General features: G+C 52.3%; 1 protein-coding gene across 2 annotated transcripts in view; it reads left to right on the forward strand.

Moving 5' to 3' along the window:
* Positions 1-304: 304 nt before the first annotated feature.
* The window catches only part of AFTPH (aftiphilin), a 32707-nt gene continuing 13699 nt past the window's right edge, over positions 305-19312 (forward strand). For both annotated transcript variants that reach the window (XM_078596589.1, XM_078596590.1), the window contains exons 1-4: positions 305-387; positions 3860-5988; positions 9828-9964; positions 17954-18080. In XM_078596589.1, the coding sequence (XP_078452715.1) occupies positions 3928-5988; positions 9828-9964; positions 17954-18080 (2325 nt within the window). In that variant the 5' untranslated portion in view covers positions 305-387; positions 3860-3927. The remainder of the gene's footprint in view (positions 388-3859; positions 5989-9827; positions 9965-17953; positions 18081-19312) is intronic.

Raw genomic sequence — 19312 nt, forward strand, 5'->3', positions numbered from 1 at the left:
TGGGGGGGTTTGGTGGGGTGGAGGAATGGTGGGGGTGGGCATTGGGGGGGGGTGTGCATTGGTGACGGGGAGGGCATTGGTGGGTGGTGGGGAGGGGGGAATTGTTGGGGGGGGAATTGTCGGGGGAATTGTTGTGGGGGGGGGGAATTGTTGGGGGGGGGGGTTGGGGGCGTTGTCGGGGGCGGGGCCTGGGAGTGGTGACGTGGCGGCCCCGTCCCCACGCGCCACTTCCGCCAGCAGCCGCGCGCCGGTGACGTCGCCGGGAGGGGGCGGGGGGTGCACGCGCGCGGGGCATTGTGGGGGCGGCGCCGGAAGGAGCCGCGTCGCTGCTGAGGCTCCCGTCGAGATGGCCCGGACAGCAGCAGCAGCAGCGGCGGCGGTGCCGAGGTGACGGGGGGCGAGCGCGCGGGGAGAGGAGCGCAGGGAGACGCGGGCGGGGGGGGGGCACGCGGCGGTAGCGGCGGGGCCCGCGGGAGGTGCGGAGTCGCGGGGGGGGGGGGCAGGCATTGCCCGCCACCCCAAACGCTACCCGCCCCCGCCATTGTATTTGGTAGCGCAAATCGGCGTGCGGCGCCGCGCGATTGGTCGGCGCGGGTCACGTGAGTCCGCGAGAGCCAATGGCGGCGCGCGGTCGCGGCTCTCACGCGCGTCCAGTGCGGGGATTTTGTGGTCGCGGCGGCGGCGCCTCCTGCCTGGCCCGGCCCGCGGCTCGGGGCCGCGGGCGGTGCCCCCCTCACCCCCCTGGCCCCCCTCGCACTCCCCCCGCGTGTTTACCCGGCGCTGGGGCTGCCGAGCCGCGGGGCGAGGACGCGGGAGGTTTTCTATTTGTTGTTTACACCTCGTATTGACATCCAGGTGAACGCTCGCCGCCCGCCCTGCTAACGTGGAAGTGCCGCAGCGTGGGCTGGCGGTTGGGCGCGCCAGCGGCGTGGAGCACGGAGACACTTTGCGGGTTGTTCTCGCGTTCGTCGTCAGACTCAAAGTTTAACGAGCTTGGTGGGGACACTGAATCTCCATTCCACATTCCCATGACGAGGTCACTGTTTGGATAATGAGCGCTGTTGGACTTGCCACAGTTTCTGCTGCTACCTTTGTATCGACTCCCCCAAGAGGCGATGTCGAGGACGATTGAATAATAATATGTATGTCATGATATGTATGTAATGATATGTATGTCATGATATGTATGTCATGATATGTATGTATGCCGAGCTTTAAATTCAACTCGCAACCTTTAAATTGCCAAGTGGAGCGCGCGTGCAGGCCGAAAACGCGAGATTGAGCCTGGAGTCCAAACGTAAAACCGGAGTGGTCGTAAAGCGTCTCAAATTCTCGTGTCCATTAGCGGTCCCATATCCTATGGTGTTTATCGACCCCGGAGGAGTGATGGGTTGTTGACTATATGTTGAACTTTCGCACCCTACGTAGCAAACCGTGCTAATCGGAGGTGCGAATGGCCATGGTGGTAATGGGATAATAATTTGGTTCACAAATGTGTAAATTTCAGCCCCCCCCCCGAGGTTTGTGTTATACTTCAACCTTGGTAGGCGCTCACAACCCGCATTTGACTGGGTGGCCTTTACGGTTTAACCAGCAAATATCGGTTTTGGCTTTGAAAAATGGCAATGAGAAACACGGAAACACTTAAGGTTAAAAACTTGTAAAAGGATACAAAGAATCCCATCCATTTCACTTAAAAGGTATGAAACTGTGGTTGCGTTTCTAGTCATATAAAACATCTAAAAAAATCTAAATGTTAAGTTTCTTTAAAAAAACCTTGTTAGACTACTCGAGATGAATGTTTATGAAGTTTGCAAGCTTTTGGTCTATATAAGGTATAGTCCATAAGAGGTTTTTTTGGGTTATAGCGCGTGAATATAAATGTGTTTTTACACCCGCCACCACCCGACACAACCAATTGAGTAAGGTTGATTACGTAAACAAAGTGCCAATTCGTAACTAATACAGCACACCGGTGTGTTGGAGAGCAAATCCACAACATTTACAATCGGAGTACGACGTTTCGCCAGTAATTACAACCGGCATCATCAGGCGGACGGCCAGATTTTGTATACCAGATAAGGTATACTAAGGCCGGTTGAGACAAGTTAAGGAACCCACTGCTATACTGCGTTCTCAAGGCCAGCTCAGCGGATTTTGTCGTCTCACAAAATCTGCGTGATTCATGAAAAACCCTTCGCCTCCAAAGCTCTGCGGTCACCGATGTGCAACACCACACCCAGGCCTAGGGAGGTAAACCTCTGATCTGACAACGTTGGCCAACTGTTTTACATTTCACCTGAAGGTGTTACTGGGCTTGAAAGGTGCCGATGGCTGTGAGTTCGAGAGTGGCCTGTCACGTGGCAGGGCAACTTCAACAGTTTCAATCATCACTGGCTCGGGACGTTAGTGTTGCACTCAATGATTGATCTTGGAGGCTTTGTGTACTGTGTGTGTCTCTTTTGTGCTTATGTGTGTGTGTGCGAGATCAGGTTGTGTGTGCATCTGTCTGCCTGCGGTGTGTTTTTGGTTTTATTTTCAACACAAGGTGTAGCTGTACATTTGTGAAAATGTCTCGTTCACCAATGTTGGTTATATGTTATCTTCACTTGTCATCAGTCTCATTTAAAGCATAACTATGAAAATACCAAACGCGGAAAGAGCCTATGGGGGACAATTTTAGGCAATCATTCTTTTAGATTCTTTGTCTCTGTAGTGTTTTTATCACGAGAGCAGAGTTCATGTCTTTGCTTTAAATACAAACTCGTTAGAAACGTCCGTGAGTATGGATTTTCGCCAGGTCACGCCAGGTTTGTGCATACCTCTGAGCCCCACCTCACATGTTTACCCTTTACACGTTCTAAACGCAGTGGATCCCATTAAGTGTCGTGTGCACGCCCTCATTGAAATTCCAGTGTCGCCAAGGAATTCGGAGCTTGTGAGAACAAAACGAATTTCTTCGAAAAACTTTTGACCCTTACTCTCAATATGCAAGCGGCGAGCACAATTCCTAGAGCCAAAAAGCCTCAACTAATGAGAAATGAGATTATCAAGCCAGGCAATAGCCATGGAGATATGTTGGCTGTTCAGTCAATGAAATTAGGATCACGTTTAATGCAGCACTGAAATATCAGCAGCAATGGCTAACTATGAGCCAAAATATAAAATTCAGTTATTACAAGCCAAATGCATTTGTGAAGTGGCTGCCAACCAAGCATCATTAGCTTTTGAGTAATACATTTAACACGAACTTAAGGGATATAAAATATATTTTCATAGCGAAAAAAAAATATTCACTGGTGAAAAAGTTATTAACCTTATTCCTAAATTAATATCAAGATGATTTATAACAAAAGGACATTTCTTTTCATCGGCCTTCATGAAATAGTACTTTGTCAATTCACTGAGTCAGAAGTGTTTTTAAAAACTGTTCCTGAATGCCCGATTTTAATGATATGGAAGAGTCTTCGAGTTGAATTTGTTTACAACCTTTTGCAGACACTGTTGCTGTGTTGGTCCAACGGGATTTAGAGGGGAGGGGTGGTAATGAGCACTGTGCCTTACAGCGCGGCTACCAGGATTAAATTCCAGCCTCCCCTTCACCCGCCAGAGCCTGAAATGAATACCCGGTGCAGCGGTTGTGTCACTTGACAACACAGGAAGGCACGCAGGGGCAGTGCTCTCTCCTGCCATTGCTTAGCCGCACAACCACTGCTCGAAAACACAATCGCCGTGCTTGTCTTCCCCGGGAGATAATTTAGAAGAGACGGCGCGGTATCGGCGATGTCTCGGTTGCGCTTTCACCGCCGTTGAGCGCACAGCGACGCCCACGTTAATGTTCACCTTCCTTTTCTTCCAGGCTCGGATGCTGCTGACGGACGAGCGATCGATCGAAAGAGTCTCGCCTCTCCACGCTGCGCCGCCGCCATGGAGCCCGACGTCGCCCCCATGTACTCGTCTTCCCCTCCCCCGCTTGACGACAGTGCCATCTCCGACGAGGAGGATGACGACTTTGGCGACTTTGCCGACTTCACGGCCGTGGCGGCACACGAAGACGCCTTTCCTGACTTGGACGCCGGCGGGGGCGGCCCGCCGCTTCCGGAGTCCGAGCCTCCGCGCCGCCCCCCGGCGGGCGATTTCCCGGCGTACGTGGCGAGCGGGCCGACGGGCGCGCGCGGCGGCGCCGCGTCCGACCTGCGGAACAACAACGACGGTGGCGTCGGCGGCGTGGTGTCTCGAGAGGACGATGGGCCGGCGACGAGGCCGCAGGACAAGGCGAGGCAGAGGCTGGGCTCGGCCAAGCAGAGGCTCGCAGCGAGCCCCGACAGCTGCCACAGCAGCGACGCCAGCATGGAGACGGAAAGCGCCAGCAGCGGCAGCAGCGCTTCATCGTCAACGGAGCGAGCGGACGGCGGTAGCCGCGTGGCCTCGCGCGATCCGGGCCTGGTGAATGGTTTTGACGCGGGGCACCCCGCCAAGGGGACGGCGCCAAGCGAGGTGCACGAGCAGAGCTCCGACATCGCGACGACGATGGCCAGGAGGAGGAGAAGCGTGGAGCCCAGCCCAGCCTCCACGCCCTGCGCCAGCCCCTGCCCCAGCCAAGACGGTTTTGGTGACTTCGAGGAGCCAGGCACCGAGCCTCAGCCCCACCCGGCCAGCGAAACGACTGCGGCGTCCTTAGACGGTGTTGGAGCGCCGGAGGCCAATGGCACGTGGGGATTGCCAGACCCGGCAGAATCACCACACCCACTGGGTTCCGGTCAATTCGCCGACTTCGCTGCCTTCGCCTCCCCCTCCCTGTCCGTGCTACCGGACGGCGAGGAAGCGGCCCCTGGCGATGTCACCACTGAAAGCGAGCGCACAGCGAGAAGCGCTGTCGGAAGCGGAGCGGAAGCGGACACACGGGAGACCGTGGACTCGGACGAGGGTGAGCCGCACGCCGCCACGTGCTCCACCAAGGTCGACGAGCGCTTAGAGAGTCGGGCCGGTACTACCGAGACTCTTCAGGCCGTCGAAGACACGGAGTTTGCGGATTTCAGCAGCGCTGCCTTCATGGGTGGCGACGATGTCGTCGCCGCCGCCGTTGATGCCGAGAGAACTTGCCCGTCGGCGTCCGACGATGCGAGCTGCTCGCGTGACGCGGCAGCGATCGACAAAAGCCATGCCCCCTCGCACCTGGAACAACCCAGCGCCGATGACTCCTGGACAGGCATCTGCGCCGATGAGGGTGCTCCGACGAGGACACCTCCTCTCACCGCCCCAGCAGAGTTCCCACCCAGTGACAATGACGCCGATGGTGCCGCTCACTCCGCAGACTCGGAGCAAACGCCCGCGGAGCCCCGTAGCACACAGGAGCCGCTCACAAACCTTGAAGATGCCGATGATTTTGGCGATTTTGACGTGGCCGCGACCGCCACTGCTGGTGCTACTGCTGCCTCTACTGCCCCTACTATGCGCTCGGAACAGCCGACGGATGCCGGGGACGAGGAAGAGTTTGCCGATTTCTCGGCGCCGGCCCCGCAGCAGCTGAGCGCAGATGACGCCGAAGGGGAGGATGATTTTGGCAGCTTCAGAGAGGCGTCCGCAGCCAAGTCTCCCGCCTCTGAGGACGATTTTGGCGACTTTGGCGCCGCCGTCGTTGCTGTCGCAGATGGAGACGCGCAGGGCTCGCTCGCAGCCTCGGACTCGGCTGAGTTTGGAGACTTTACGAGCGAGCAGGCGGCCGGGGCCGATGGTGACTTGAAGGACGGCGATGGCTTCGCGGACTTCAGCCGTGCACGGAGTCCCCTGGGTAAGGAGGGTGAGGCACAGCAGCAAGACGAAGAGGAGGGTGGCTGGGCTGCGTTTGGGACGGCGCAGAGCAGCGATGAGTTTGGGGCGTTTGGAGAGGCGCCCGGCAGCAGTGGTGGCACGCGTGGTGTTGAGTTTGGCCAGGGAGGAGCAGCAAGAGCCGGTGCAGCCGCTGCGGCTCCCGCGGGTGTCAGCACGGTGAGTGTTGGTGGCTTGTGATTGGCATTTGCGGTTTGTCGGGAGAACAGCACGAAGCAATATTTGTCTTAATTTTGCCGATTTCAAAGGTCTGGATCTATCTATGTAGGATATAATTTTTGTTACAAGTACACATGTGAAAGTAGTAAGCAAATTACCTATAGGCTTGAAAAGACAAAATTCCGACCCAACAGAAAGATAGTGGGGCACGATAAGTTGAAGAGTTTAGAGGTGTAGAGCGCTTTGTGTGGCAGAGCTGGCGAGAGAGCACGAGTCACACGGCGAGTTGAAAAGAGGCGAGTGAAGCAAGCGCGGTGACGGACGGGCGGCGGAATAACGTAGGAGGCTCCGGAGGTGGGCCGACGATAGAAGCACCGGCGGGAGGCGACAGAACCACAGATGAGAGTGTTCACAATTTGAAGTTTATTTTGTCTACCGGACCGCAAGAGAACAGGACAGTCTCATTAGCGAGAGTGAACCTGGGTCACTCCAACAAAGGAAATACATCGGAACAAAACACCATAACATGAGCAATCAAAAACATTGCAAACATCAGTCAATATTAAATCAAAGCTTAATGTCTGATTACTTTGCAGTGTAAATTTGCTCGGGTGGATGATCAGACCGATCTTGGCACGTGACAAAACTAAGCCACGGAAACATTCAATAGATAGATAGTGACATGTGCGAGACGCATAAGAGGCCAACAGCTGTTCATTATGTTCTCGTAATACGACAATATAAACCCTACCCTATCGAAAGCTTTCACTCTTTAAGGACTGAATATATTACTGGTAGGAACCTCCTGGTTACACCAGCCCACGGGATTATTGTGTCCGTCCGTCGTGCAGGGAGGGGCTGGGTGGGGAGGGAGGGGCTGGGTGGGGAGGGTGGGGCTGGGTGGGGAGGGGAGGGTGGGGAGGGGCTGGGTGGGGAGGGGCTGGTCACTCCGTGGTGCCCTTATAAAACTCAACGTTTAACCTACTCACGCCGGCTTGTGCCCGCCCTCACAGTCGGGCATATTTGCGGAATACACCACGCCGCCGTTGACCCTGGCCATTAACCGAGCAATCCAACGTTCCTACCAGCTCCCTCCGCAGGAATGTGCTTGTCCGGTACTGAATGGTTGGTGCTTTGGCTAGTTAACGTCACTCACAATCGGAGTCCATGTCCCTGCCTGTTAGGAGTTGTACTGGCTCAGGGTCGTAAGTTAAGATTCTTGCCTCCTCCATTTGAGCAGGGGTGCAGTTTTGGTACAGTTTAGCTAAGGCTGGGTGACGTGTACATTCAATACGAGAAAATGATGCGTAAGCCATTTAGGAACGTTGAATTTTCATTGTTATCAAGTATCGTGTGACATTCATTTCTCACTCTAATTTTTCAGTTGGAAACAATATTTGTCAAATACTCCGAAAGTTGCAAATTCAGCGACTTTAATCGAATGACATTTTAATCACTACATGGCAGCCACCTTGGTTGAAGGGGTCTGATTTTTTTAAACTTTTGGTTTATAAATCCTGACTGGCCCAATAACTGCCCTTCTCACAGCTGACGGAATATATTTTTCTATTTTCTCTTTTGTAAAGGAGTATAGCTGCCACTGTCACAGCGGGGCCGCTTGTGTCTCTCAAAATCTCAGCAGCATCTTTATTAAGATGCAAGTGCCTTAGCGGGTCGTTAGCATTCTGCAGAGTGAGCTCACTGTCATCATTCACCCCTTTCAGCTGCAAATTGCTTATTAATCCACTTCTCAGTCAGTAATATTCATAAGTATCGACCCTAAAGAGGTCTTGACGGAGGTGTAAACTCAAATGCAAACAACATTATTTCACTTCGACTTGAAACGTTCAAGTGTTTTTTGCTACGAACCGCAGCGCTTTGCTGCATTGTTTGTAGCAATGGCCGAGGTCACTCGTGTAACAGCATGTATTGTAACAAGCAGGAGGATGTGGAGATGTGTTCTCGATAAAATTTCTAGAGGCAAAAACGAGAGAGTGGGAACACTGAACCCATCATGGGACCTCGTTTGCCAGTACCAAAATATAAGAATAGGTTTTTCCCCTTTTTTGTGGCAACAAAACTGAAACCTTTTTACGAGGAATCATGTCTGCATTAACCACAATACGTGTGGTCAAAGTGCAAACAAAAAAGATACTCTGATAATATATGCATTGTCTTTGAAACTGATTGGTCCACACCAGAGACGGCTTTCTTTTGAGCCTCGTCTCAAACGGTGTTAGAGCAGAGGACGCCAAAAGGCGTTCTTACCACAAGCATTGTGGTTAATGCAGACATCATTCCTTGTAAAAAGGTTTCAGTTTTGTTGCCATAAAAAAGGGGAAACCCCTATTCTAACACTGAACCCGGCTGGCTTTTTCGGTGAGACAGATGAATTGATGAATAATTCAGGTGCCGATGCGATTGCCTTGCATGCTAATGGTTTGATGAGCTCCTCGGAGCCGAGCGGCTGCCAGGAATGAATTTCTGCTCTGCGAATTTCATCGCATGGCACGACACGCAGCACGGGAGCGTTGCAGATGCGGGGTGGGCTGGGAGGGCAGAGTCCGGCGCTTCGGAAAACCCATCATTAATTCATCCTCCCCTGCTCTGCTTACCACACAAAACACGACCGGTGTATAACGGGAGCCTCGATTCATACCACGAGAGGGAGAGAGGACAGACTTCGGGAGCAGCCAAGGAGAAAGAGAGACCTTCCTCCAGTCGTGTGGAGATCGCGAGTCTCCCGCGAGGAGTAAAGCGGGCGGCAGTGTTTTGCTGGAGAGCGAAGAAAACTTTTTTTGCGCACAAAATTGCGTTACTTTCTTCAAATGACGTGTCACATCCCGCGGTAATCGCTGCAACGTTGCTGCTTTTGTTTCATGATAAGGCTTCACGTTAATTATTGAGCAATTAGTCAATCGCGGCCAATGTTCCAAATCGTTACGACAATAGTAGCGGAGGCTCTTTTCTGAGCGCGTGACCCAGGGAGCCCGGCAGGGGATCTAGGCAAGGACTAGGAATACAAAAAAAAATTCAGAAAACCAAATAAGTGAAAATATTACATTAAGGTGAATTAAATATTTACCTTCATAAAGCACGTAATCTACTTTTTCTGTTCATCGTGTCCATGACCAATAGCGGTTCCCTTGCCATTATTAACTATTATTACTACACTCACCCAGGAAAGCCACGCTGACTCGTCACTTTGCAGGTGGCTCTTGCCAAGTTGTCGAAGGAGGAGGACGGAAACTTAGAACATTTGTGATTTGGAGTCCCCGCACGGAGTTACATTTCTAAAGTTGTTTAAGCCCCACGTTAAACAGCACAGACGACAGCGTTGCTTTAATGCACGTTATTTAATGACTATTTCACCGTTTAACTCCAGCTGATGAGATGTAAAAGTTTGGAGAAATGAAAGAGTTTAATCAGTACATGGAAACTGACCTCGCTACAATGCTTGATTGCCAAAAGTCTGATATTTAAAAAATCTATTTGGCAGTTATTCCGCCAGCAATTAGTAGGTGAGACCTTGGCACCTGCACGTGTGTGGGACTCCATGTCTTGCACGCTACGATTGTGGCTGTGGAGGCGCAAATGTAACCTGCGGTCCACACTTGCTCACCGGCGCTCGGTGCCAGCGAGTGTCTGCATCTGTCGACAGAACAGGCCGATCCGTGCAGCTCACAGACAGATATTTGCACAACATTTGGTGACCTTATTCATAAAATTCCCTGCAGACAAATTATTCAAAATATTCAAAATATGGTAAGCCGAAAACATATGTGCGTCGTCGCGTTTCTGACACGTGCGCGCGTGTCCGTGTCCCCGTGCCGCTCCAGCTGTCCCTGCTGCAGCGCGTGTTCCAGGCGTGCTTCCCGTGCCCCTCGCTGGCGTGGGCCGAGGATGCTGTGGTGCCCCTCCGGGAGGTCATGGTGAGCGCCCCCCAGGGGGCCGAGGAGGAGGTTGCCCGCCACAGGTGAGAGGCACCGTGCTCTCGTAGTCACGTGCGTGCGCGTACACACACTTGCACGCACATAGATGCTCATGTTCTCATGCACGTACGTACACGCACATGCTCTCATACACACACGTACACGCACGTGTGCTCACGCACGTGCTGTCATGCATGCACGCACGTACACACGCACGTACGTACACACGCACGTACACGCACATGTGCTCATGCACGTGCTGTCATGCACCCATGCATGTGCGCACAAAGATTCCCCTTGTAGCCTTTTAAAGGCTTTTGGGGAAAGTGCTGTTCGCGAGCACCAATGAAGGCCGGTGTGGCACACGAGGGGGCAGGTGGCCAGCACCACGCCTGGCCGCCTTTATCTCTCTCGTGGCGACGTTCACACATCGCACTCGCTACTCATTTTAGGCTGAAGTTACATAGAGGAGGCACAGGACTGGTTCAGATATATCTCGCTGGTGTTGGTGGCAGTGAGTGGGAATCAGAAGTTGCGTCGCCGGGTTCGTTGCGCAGCATGCTAATCGCTGCACTACCGCTCCCCATGCATGCACGCACATGTGTACATGCGTGCTCTAGGTCATCAGTCAACGTGCATAAAGGGGTTGCCGGGGCCCTCAATTCTACCACACGCTTGGCTCTGCTTAACGAGAGGACGCCCCAGATGCCACATAAATAACCATGCGCTTTCTATTGGTTTGATGAATGTTCATGATTCTATGTCACTATTTAGGAATTGTTTGTATATATTGAATGTTCTGCAGTGATGTGGACTGCCGGTTACACGTGCGGCGCTAGTTGCATAGCTCCGTGGTTTTAATCTAGCGGCCTTCATGCACGTGTCTTCACATTAATTATACGCGCCGTCTGCTTCAGAATGGACATTGAAGATCCCGTGACATCTTTCGCAAGACTAGACCAAATTGGCCAAATAAATAAATTTGCCTCCAAATTATTTGATTGGCTTCATGAATCGCAAGTGCCCCCCCCCCCCCCACCTGTTTAGTACTGGCAGATCACAGAGCCGGGGCAGATCACAGAGCCGGGTCAGATCACAGAGCCGGGGCAGATCACAGAGCCAGGGCAGATCGCAGAGCTGGGGAAATTGTTTGTGCCGGTTCCAGTTTGTCTGTGGTTACCTGCCCTAACGAGCGAACAGCCCCGCTCTCGTGAGTAACTTTTCTGATGTTCTGGTACCTTGTTCGTTCACTTAGCCCTAGCGCGCCATTTGTGTGCAATTGGCGTGTACTTCGAGTAATTAAACCTCAAGTGGATACGTACCCTGGACAGAGTTTACCCACACACCTGCCATTACAATCACCAGCCCTTACCCTCGCGTCTTTCCCACCGTGTGTAAATGTTTAGTGGTGAGGTCGCCTTTAGACGCTTTATAAAGTGTTTAACTTTACGTTGTTTAACCAGGTGTGTATTCAAGAGGCAAGGACGTGTTTGATTTTCAAATTCGCCGGGGGGTGTTAGTCTATCCATCCATAATACAGGTTTTTTTTAGTCAGATCGCGTAACTATAAATGTGTCGTTAAACCCGGCACCACCCGAAACAGCCAATTAGTAAGGTTTGTCACGTAAACAGAACGTGGCCAATTCGTTACTAGTACAGCACACCGGTGTGTTGGAGAGCAAATCCACCACATTTACAATCTGAGTGTTTCGCCAGTAATTATAACTGGCATCATCAGATCTAACCCCAAAAAAACCTGTATTATGGATGATATTGGTCACAAAAGCCTACGTGTTAAACTAGTCTATCCATATGTTGTTTTATATTTTTATTATTTTATTGTTTCCCTTCTAAGTGACTTTACCGAAAGAACCAAGAATATGAATCCCTGCAGTCACGAAAGCTTTAAATCGAAATTTAGTCTATCCATGTTAATGTTGTCAGTCTTTCATCTGGAGAGGGGGGGTGATTATTGAAATGTATTATTCCAATCGAGTGGTTGGCGGGTAATTTTTAAATTCGCCAAATTTGGATCCCGACGCTTGCACCCAATGGCGGCCAACTCTTGCCAACGCCACCGGAGGATCTCGAACGACACTGGGGGGGGAATCTCTAACGTCCCCTGTGAAGCAGACGGCGTGAATTTTAACCGTGAGCCTCGCTACCGCTGCGCCGTCTGACCGCCCTGTCAATCGAAATCGCTTGGTGTTGTGTTTCCCTTGCTCTCCGCCATGAGCTTTAACTTTAATAAATGAGAACGTGGGGATTTTAGACTTAAAAGCAGGAGTTAAGCAGGATTAACCTTTTCCAGTGGTGGACAACCACAGATTTAACAACACATACCTCGGGTCACTTCTGCGACTGCAAGAGGCCCGTAGAGTGGCTGAAGTGACTGGGCACGCTACAATACCAATGCAATGTTGTGACTGGCTCGACAATATTTCCCTCTAGTACCTGATTAGTGTGGCTTCGAAACTTAAAGTGAGGGATAAATATTGTTTGCGTGCAATTTCAAATTGGTAGGCCTAATGTGCTGGCAGTCGTATGAAATGAAGCCCTTAAGGGTGTAGTTTCCTCACCTTTGCTTTAAAGTTTCTGATAAAGCGTTGCCACTGTAGTTGCCCAAGTGATGTTGCTGAGCGAATGCTGTTCTACAATGATTTTCCAGCCCATAACTTAAAAAAACGATGATCTCGTATTAGATAGCCTAGAACACAGAGGCTTATCTGCAAGATAAGGGCCGGTTGAATGTTTTATTCCACGTTCCTTGAAGCGCGCATGCCCCATGGCTATGTCGTCATGCTCCGAGCGCCTGTGTGTTGTAGTCTTCTCATGTGTGGACCGTGAGCGAGGCTTTTTTGGTTTTAGAGCTGCTTTAATACTATCAGCTTTTTCAAACGAGCGGCCAGAGTGCCCTTTGTTTTCCCCATACTCTAATCAGGAGTGCGTTCCGTTTGACGAGGGGTGTGACCGGGTGGCTTCTGAGAAAACATAACTCTAACCTTCCAAGACTACAAGGTGCCTACTCCAGGATGATGATAATAATAATAGTTAAATTTATAACGCGCCCAAATTTGCGGACGTAATGGCCGCAACTCAGAGGCGCGGTGAAAACGACCCGCTACAAGGTGACGATGGCGATGGCAGTTCCCCCACAACAGCAGCCCAGAGCCCCAGTTCACGCCGACTTTTATCCCCCGCACGACCTGGCCACGCCCCTATTCCTGAACCCTCTCTCACCGCACCTGGCCCTGTCTGTCTCTTGCCCTTGTTACAATTTACGACCGTTAGGGTCCCGTGCTTCTCCTCGCAGACCCTGTCAAAGCTTGTCGCATCAATCATTATTAGCAACCACTTTGGTCCCACGTTACCCTAACGTGACCCTGTCTGTTCCTGTTACGTTAATCGGTAACAATGGCCACGAGGAGCCGTACTGTCCCTTCATCACCCCGTACTGTCCCTACCATAGGAAGTAGAATGGATCACAGGAGTGGGTCTGTGTTGTCTTTCAGAGGCCGCTTGCTCTCGAGCATGGGGTGGTGAGCCTTTCCTTTTGCCATAAATTATTTTGCGTCACGAATGGTGCCGGTCGGCACAGTTGGAATGTAATTGGGAAAATAAATTATAGGGTTGTGCAGATAGAGAAGAAAGAGGTACATTAAAGTGTAGATTGTCAGAGAAAGAGCTTTATCAACATTGTAGTGGATATTGTCAAGTATACATTCGGTTCCGGCCCCCCCCCTCTTTAACACACAGTTTGTGTGCCCTTGATAAGTGTTGACGACGTACTCAAGTCATTCAGTGTGAGTGTTGTGTCTCTGACAGGGAAACGTACTTGCTTTGTTGCTGTAGAAACGCTGCGGGGCTCGTGACACGGATGTGTGGGGGAGTGGGGCGCGGCTGCCACCTTGCGCTCGCGCGCGCTCTGATCGATCGGTCGGATCTAAGTGGCTCTCATTGATCTGCGATTCCCCCAATGGGAGACCGACCGTGGAGGGCATAAACACAATCACGCCGCGCTTATTTCCGCTGTCCAGTGGGGCGATATCGGTCCTGAAAGCGGCAGAGAGGATCGGTGGGGTTCACCGTCGGGAGTAGGATAAGTGTAACCCCCCCCTCCCTCGCCCCGTTCCTTCATCAAACAAACCAACACCATTGGCTGGTGAATCCAGCAATGGATGTTGGGGACTGGGGGCCATGGTGTAGACGAGTAGGTCATCGGGGGGAGGTGGGGGGGTTTGACCATACTTGACCACTCCTGGTTGGTATGGGTGGATAAAGGTAACACGATTTATCTCGCTAAGTAACCTGACTGGGTACTGGGGTGCTCCAATGCAGGACAGCTACTCGGATCTGCAACACCCTTAAGCATCTTCGCCCTGGAAAAGCAGTGCTCCGTTGAAGAAGTGATATGGTTAAATGAAGGACAATGAGAGACAATGTTATTTTTAAAATGTATCTTACCAGGTAAAGCCCACTGAGTTATATGGCTGTTTTCCAGAAGCGACCTGGCAATCCACTCAACCACGGGGGAGAACATGCAAACTCCAAATATGCAGCAGGCGTCAGGGTCAGGATCGAACCCACAACCCCCTGTATACCGGGCGAAGGAGTTAACATCTCGCCACCGTGGTTGTTTTCTTGTGTTCACCATAAAAATTATCTGATCACAGTAAAAAAAGTTAATGTGGTGCATTCAAGTTCAATTATTGTCAAGCAAGCATCTGCGTTTCCACGAGCAGTGTTGCGCAAACTTTTTTGTTGTCTTTTTCCCCCGACTTTATTCCATTCGCGCCTTGGGCATCTTGTCATGAGACAACGCGTCAATCACCCGCTGACGGAGAACAGCCCGCGGCAGAGAGTGGTGGTGCAGAGCCACCACTTGAGATCTCCTCAAGCGATCTCTTGTCCCCGCACTTGTCGCTTTTGCCATGGAGACATTCATCACATGTATGTTGTACGTAGCCAACCGAGCTAATCGGAGGTGCGCGGGAAGGACAAGAAACTAAATGCAAAAGTAGTTCTCAAGAAATTACTTTTCAACTGAGAAGTGAGTTTTCATGGCAGGAATAACCAACATTTAATGCTCAGAACTGATTTGCCAAACTAAGTTAAAACCCATATTTCGCTTGCTGGATCCTTTGTGTAGTCATCATGGTGACTTGGCTAGGACCATCAGCCCACTCGACTTTAGAACCCAAACCTCATCACGGGCGGCTGCCAGTATTGGAACCCAGCAGGTCTCAGCGGTGCGAGCTCAACGTTTTAAACTCCTGAGCCACCAGGCCATCGCCAAATACGATGGCTGGAACACCGCTGTGTTAGATAGAAACGAGATAGCGTCGTGGCGGATGGTTATCGCCACTGTCACAGAGAAGAGGGCGTCTCAGCGGGGGCGCCAGACAAACACGCATCCCGGAAGAATAAGTGAGCAGCGAAGGTGTGATTGCGTTTCCATTCAGCGTAAATGTCAGGCTTTCCATAAAGAGGGATGGCGCATTTGCTTGGGGCTGTAGGAGGGGGCGTGCACACCTCCGAGACACGGGGGGTGTTTCCGTCGGCGGTGAGAGCGAGGCTTGTAACGATATTATCCTTTCCTCGGAGATTCAATCAGTTGTCACCATACCACTTCACAACCCCATAATGTATTCTCATTGTCAATATGGCATTTGTATTCTTTCTCATTTAGTTTTGTCTTAATTGTGCAGTTTTGTTTGTCTAGATTAGCCCGCATGTATCATCAGCATCAGCAGAGCGGTACTAGCGGTGCGAGCGGTACTAGCGGTGCTAGTGGTGTGAGCGAATCCGCGCAAGGACCCCTCGCTGGCACGGCGCGCCGTCATGCAGGGTCCCCGGGCTCCTGCTGTTGGCAGCCTGGTGAGACGGCGCAGGGGGATGCAGGGAGACGGTAATTTGTGCCGCTGCGGAGGGTGATGGATGCGGTGTGACGCGCGCTCACTCTGTTTCCCTTTTCTTCGTCACGTGCATTAGTTTATTGTTTCGGGTTTTATGCCAAATCGCAGCGACTTCTCTTCGCGTACTAAGTGGATGCGCTCTGGGAAATACCGATGCAAAGTGCTACGCATTGGCAGAGTGATCAATCCACTGTCATCTAAACCCGAGCTTTGATTACCGGATTGCCCATGAGATGCCGATGCGGTTAATTTGGCTTCCTGAAGCGTTGCTTCTCGGCTTCGTGGTGGCAAGCGTGTGCTCCCCCCCCCCACCCTTGAACAAACACGAACACGGTGCATACCGCTTGGTGCCCACGCTTGATCAGTTGCTGAGATTTATTCTGAAATCCGCTACCCTCTCGCCAAGGCGTTTAATGGGAATTCTGCCTTGATTTTGCCCTTTATTGGCGTTGTCCCCTCTTTGGCTGTGCTGAATCGAGACCTTCACTGTGCACCGGCTTCCTGTGGTCGCTTCCTGTGTTTCGTTGTTGAGGACAGGAACGTCTCTGACGACGTGAGAATCGAGTCGATCTCGCTCCCAGGTTTGTTTCCAAGGTTCCTTTGTTTTTGAAAAACGGTGCCCGATTACTTGCACGGCCCCTGTTGGCTGTGAACTCACAATAGACACAGTCTCATAGATACTGTCCCTGCCTTATGCCAGCAGTAGACAGATCATTGCTGATGACGACGAGTGAAAGTTGTTATCTCATTTTTATGATTTGGTGTAAAGCTACCAAGACCGTTATTGTTGTTACTAATGCATTGTTATAACTACTAGCACGATTCTTTGCGGAGGTTCTTAATTCACACTCTTTAGTATTTAATCGTTTTGCTGCACAGCGCGACGTAGGCGTAGCGACGACGATGTCTGCACCCTCAATGCGGCAGTGCCACAAGTACGGCTGTGCGTGGTGCTTCGGGTGTTAATTGCACGCACGTGGAAGCCCCGAATTCGGTCGGCAAAGTAAATCGATTAATTATTCATAAAGACCACTCCAGAAAGGATTCACAGCGGTGCCGGCTTTAAACAAACGCCTTTTATAACTTTATAGAGTTGTGAGCGACGGCACGGCGCACGTAAATTTCGGTACCCCCCACCCGCGCACCGTGCGACGACGCCGCACATTAAAATGAAGTCGCCAGAGCGCGTTTAGAGATTCACCACCACCACTGCGACGACTCAGCCCGTAAAGCCGGCAGTGAAGCGGGCTCCCTGCTGTTTGGACATCTGCAGAAGCAGCCTTTTATACTCGCTCGGGATGGATTCCCTGTCTGCTGATCGCTTACACTCAGTGACTGCCTCATCCATTTTATGAGTCAATGAAATATTCCGCTTCTGCTCGATGTTTTTTTTTCTCTCGCTCTCTCGTCTCCCTCGGCAATTTTCCCAGCGTGATAAAAGAACAAAGGCACGCTGCCTGTCGTAAGACATGTCAGATTGTATTCTCGACAGACGTCTTACTCCTAATGGACGCACCGCCGTCTATTACCAGACGGCCCGTCCGTACGCGTCGTCGCTAAACGTACACGCACCCTCGTTCTCACGGGCCCTCTACGCGTCAGCTAGAAGAGGTGAAGCGAGCCAGACGAGCGCGAGGGAACTTTCAGAATGCTGATGAGACCAGGGTCATGAGAGGGCCGGGCCTGGCGGGTGGGCGGGCGGGCGGGCCGGGAGGCAGAGCAATCACCCGTGGGTGGATCGCGATCGCAGTCGGAGACGGCTCCCGTCGGCGTTAACCAAGTGAGTCGGCGGTCACGCTGGCGGCGGTGGCAGCTGCTGCTGGATGCGTCAGGACCTCCGTGGGCGTGAGCGTGGGCCGGTGCGTGACGTTGCACCACGCATGTGCGTGCGTACGTGCCTGCATTTGCGTGCGCAAGGGCGAGCTCGCGTGCTAGCTCGGATCAGACGCGTTGACGGCCGCGTCTTGCGCGGCGCGCCTCCCAGCAACACGACCTGGCCGCCCCGTGGGAGACCCCGGGTTTTGGCGATCGATTAACGGGGTGTGCGTGCGTGTGTCTGCGTGTGTCTGCGTGTGTCTGCGTGTGTCTGTGTGCGCCTGCGTGCGCGTGTGCTGGCAGGCCGGCGCTGGCCCTGTGGGCGGAGCTGGTGGAAACGGACGACGCTCACGGCCTCAGGTACCAGTGGGGCGGCTCCCACACCAACAAGAGGCTGCTGTCGGCGCTGGGCATCGACACACGCAACATCGTGAGTGTCGCCCGCTCACTCGCTCGCTCGCCAACGAAACTACTAAGTGGCGGACATGGTCACCTGTTGGCTCACTCACCTGCTCGCTCGCTCAACCGCCCGCTTGTTTGCTCGATCACCAACCTGCCTCCTCTGCTTACTTGTCCACCCGCTCGCCACCTCGTCCACCTGCTCACTAATTCAGCCACTTGCTCGCTCATTCACCTCATCCACATCATTCACGTTGCCTCTCGCCCTGTGTTAGAGCATCATGCTCCTCGTTGAGTCGTCTATCGTGTTTTGCCAGTGGAGCCAGGCATGTGCGTCGCACGTTTATTGTACATTGTGTGATGTTCCTTCTGAAGTAGCTCTATAACGACATCTTCTGGGGTCTGTTCTCCGAGTTCCGAATTCATGTTTCCTCGTTTTGGTTGAGTAGTAACGTATTATTATTTGAGTAGGGGTGATGACACGAGCGCATTGCATTATCTGAACAAGGAGTAAGTGCGAGTCTGTACGGACTCATCACGAGCGTCGAGTTCACAGAATTCTGCACGCGTGTGCCGAGCGTGCCACGTGTGGAAACGCACGTTTACCGAGCATGTGTGGTGAGTGTGCGCCGAATCGGAATATCTCGGCTCAGTGCAGCCGACAGGTCAAGGCGCGGAGCGGACAGCGCTGTGTCCACACGCGGGGTGTAGTTTCCCCTAACATCGCAAACCCTGGGGGGTTGGGGGGGGTCAGCCTCGCGCCCCCAGCGTCAATTAGCGGCGAGCCCCCCCCGTGTCATGCACGCGTGCGCGGCCCTCCAGCTGTAAGGTAGAAGCACGCAAGGTTAAACGCCGACGGATTAATTTATTAACTACGTCACGGTGAATCAATTAAGCGAAGCAACATTAGCTGAAGCCCACTTTGCTCGGCCCTCGTTAAAGTGTTTCCTGGAAGCGTGCGTTCGCATTCCCAGTCTGCGGGGAAATGAGCTGCAGTCGCTGTGATTGTTTCTGTCAACGCTGTCTCGCGACGAACGCCAAATGCCAATGATAAATCGTGACCTTCTCTCCTCCGTGTACCGTCACGTTGCGTAAGAATCCAGAGGGGAGTTTCCAATGCAAAAAATATTCAACGATCTGACACTGCAAATATATTTATTCAAGCGGTCCCCAACCAGGATTTGAACTCTCAACCTTCCCAACCGCAGTGCCGCCCGGCTGGGCTCCGAAGGGGCTGTTAATATCGTGACAGAACGGTCGTTT

This window comes from Lampetra planeri, chromosome 7 (genome assembly GCF_965212315.1).
Source record: "Lampetra planeri chromosome 7, kcLamPlan1.2.h2, whole genome shotgun sequence".
Classification (NCBI taxonomy): Eukaryota; Metazoa; Chordata; class Hyperoartia; order Petromyzontiformes; family Petromyzontidae; genus Lampetra; species Lampetra planeri.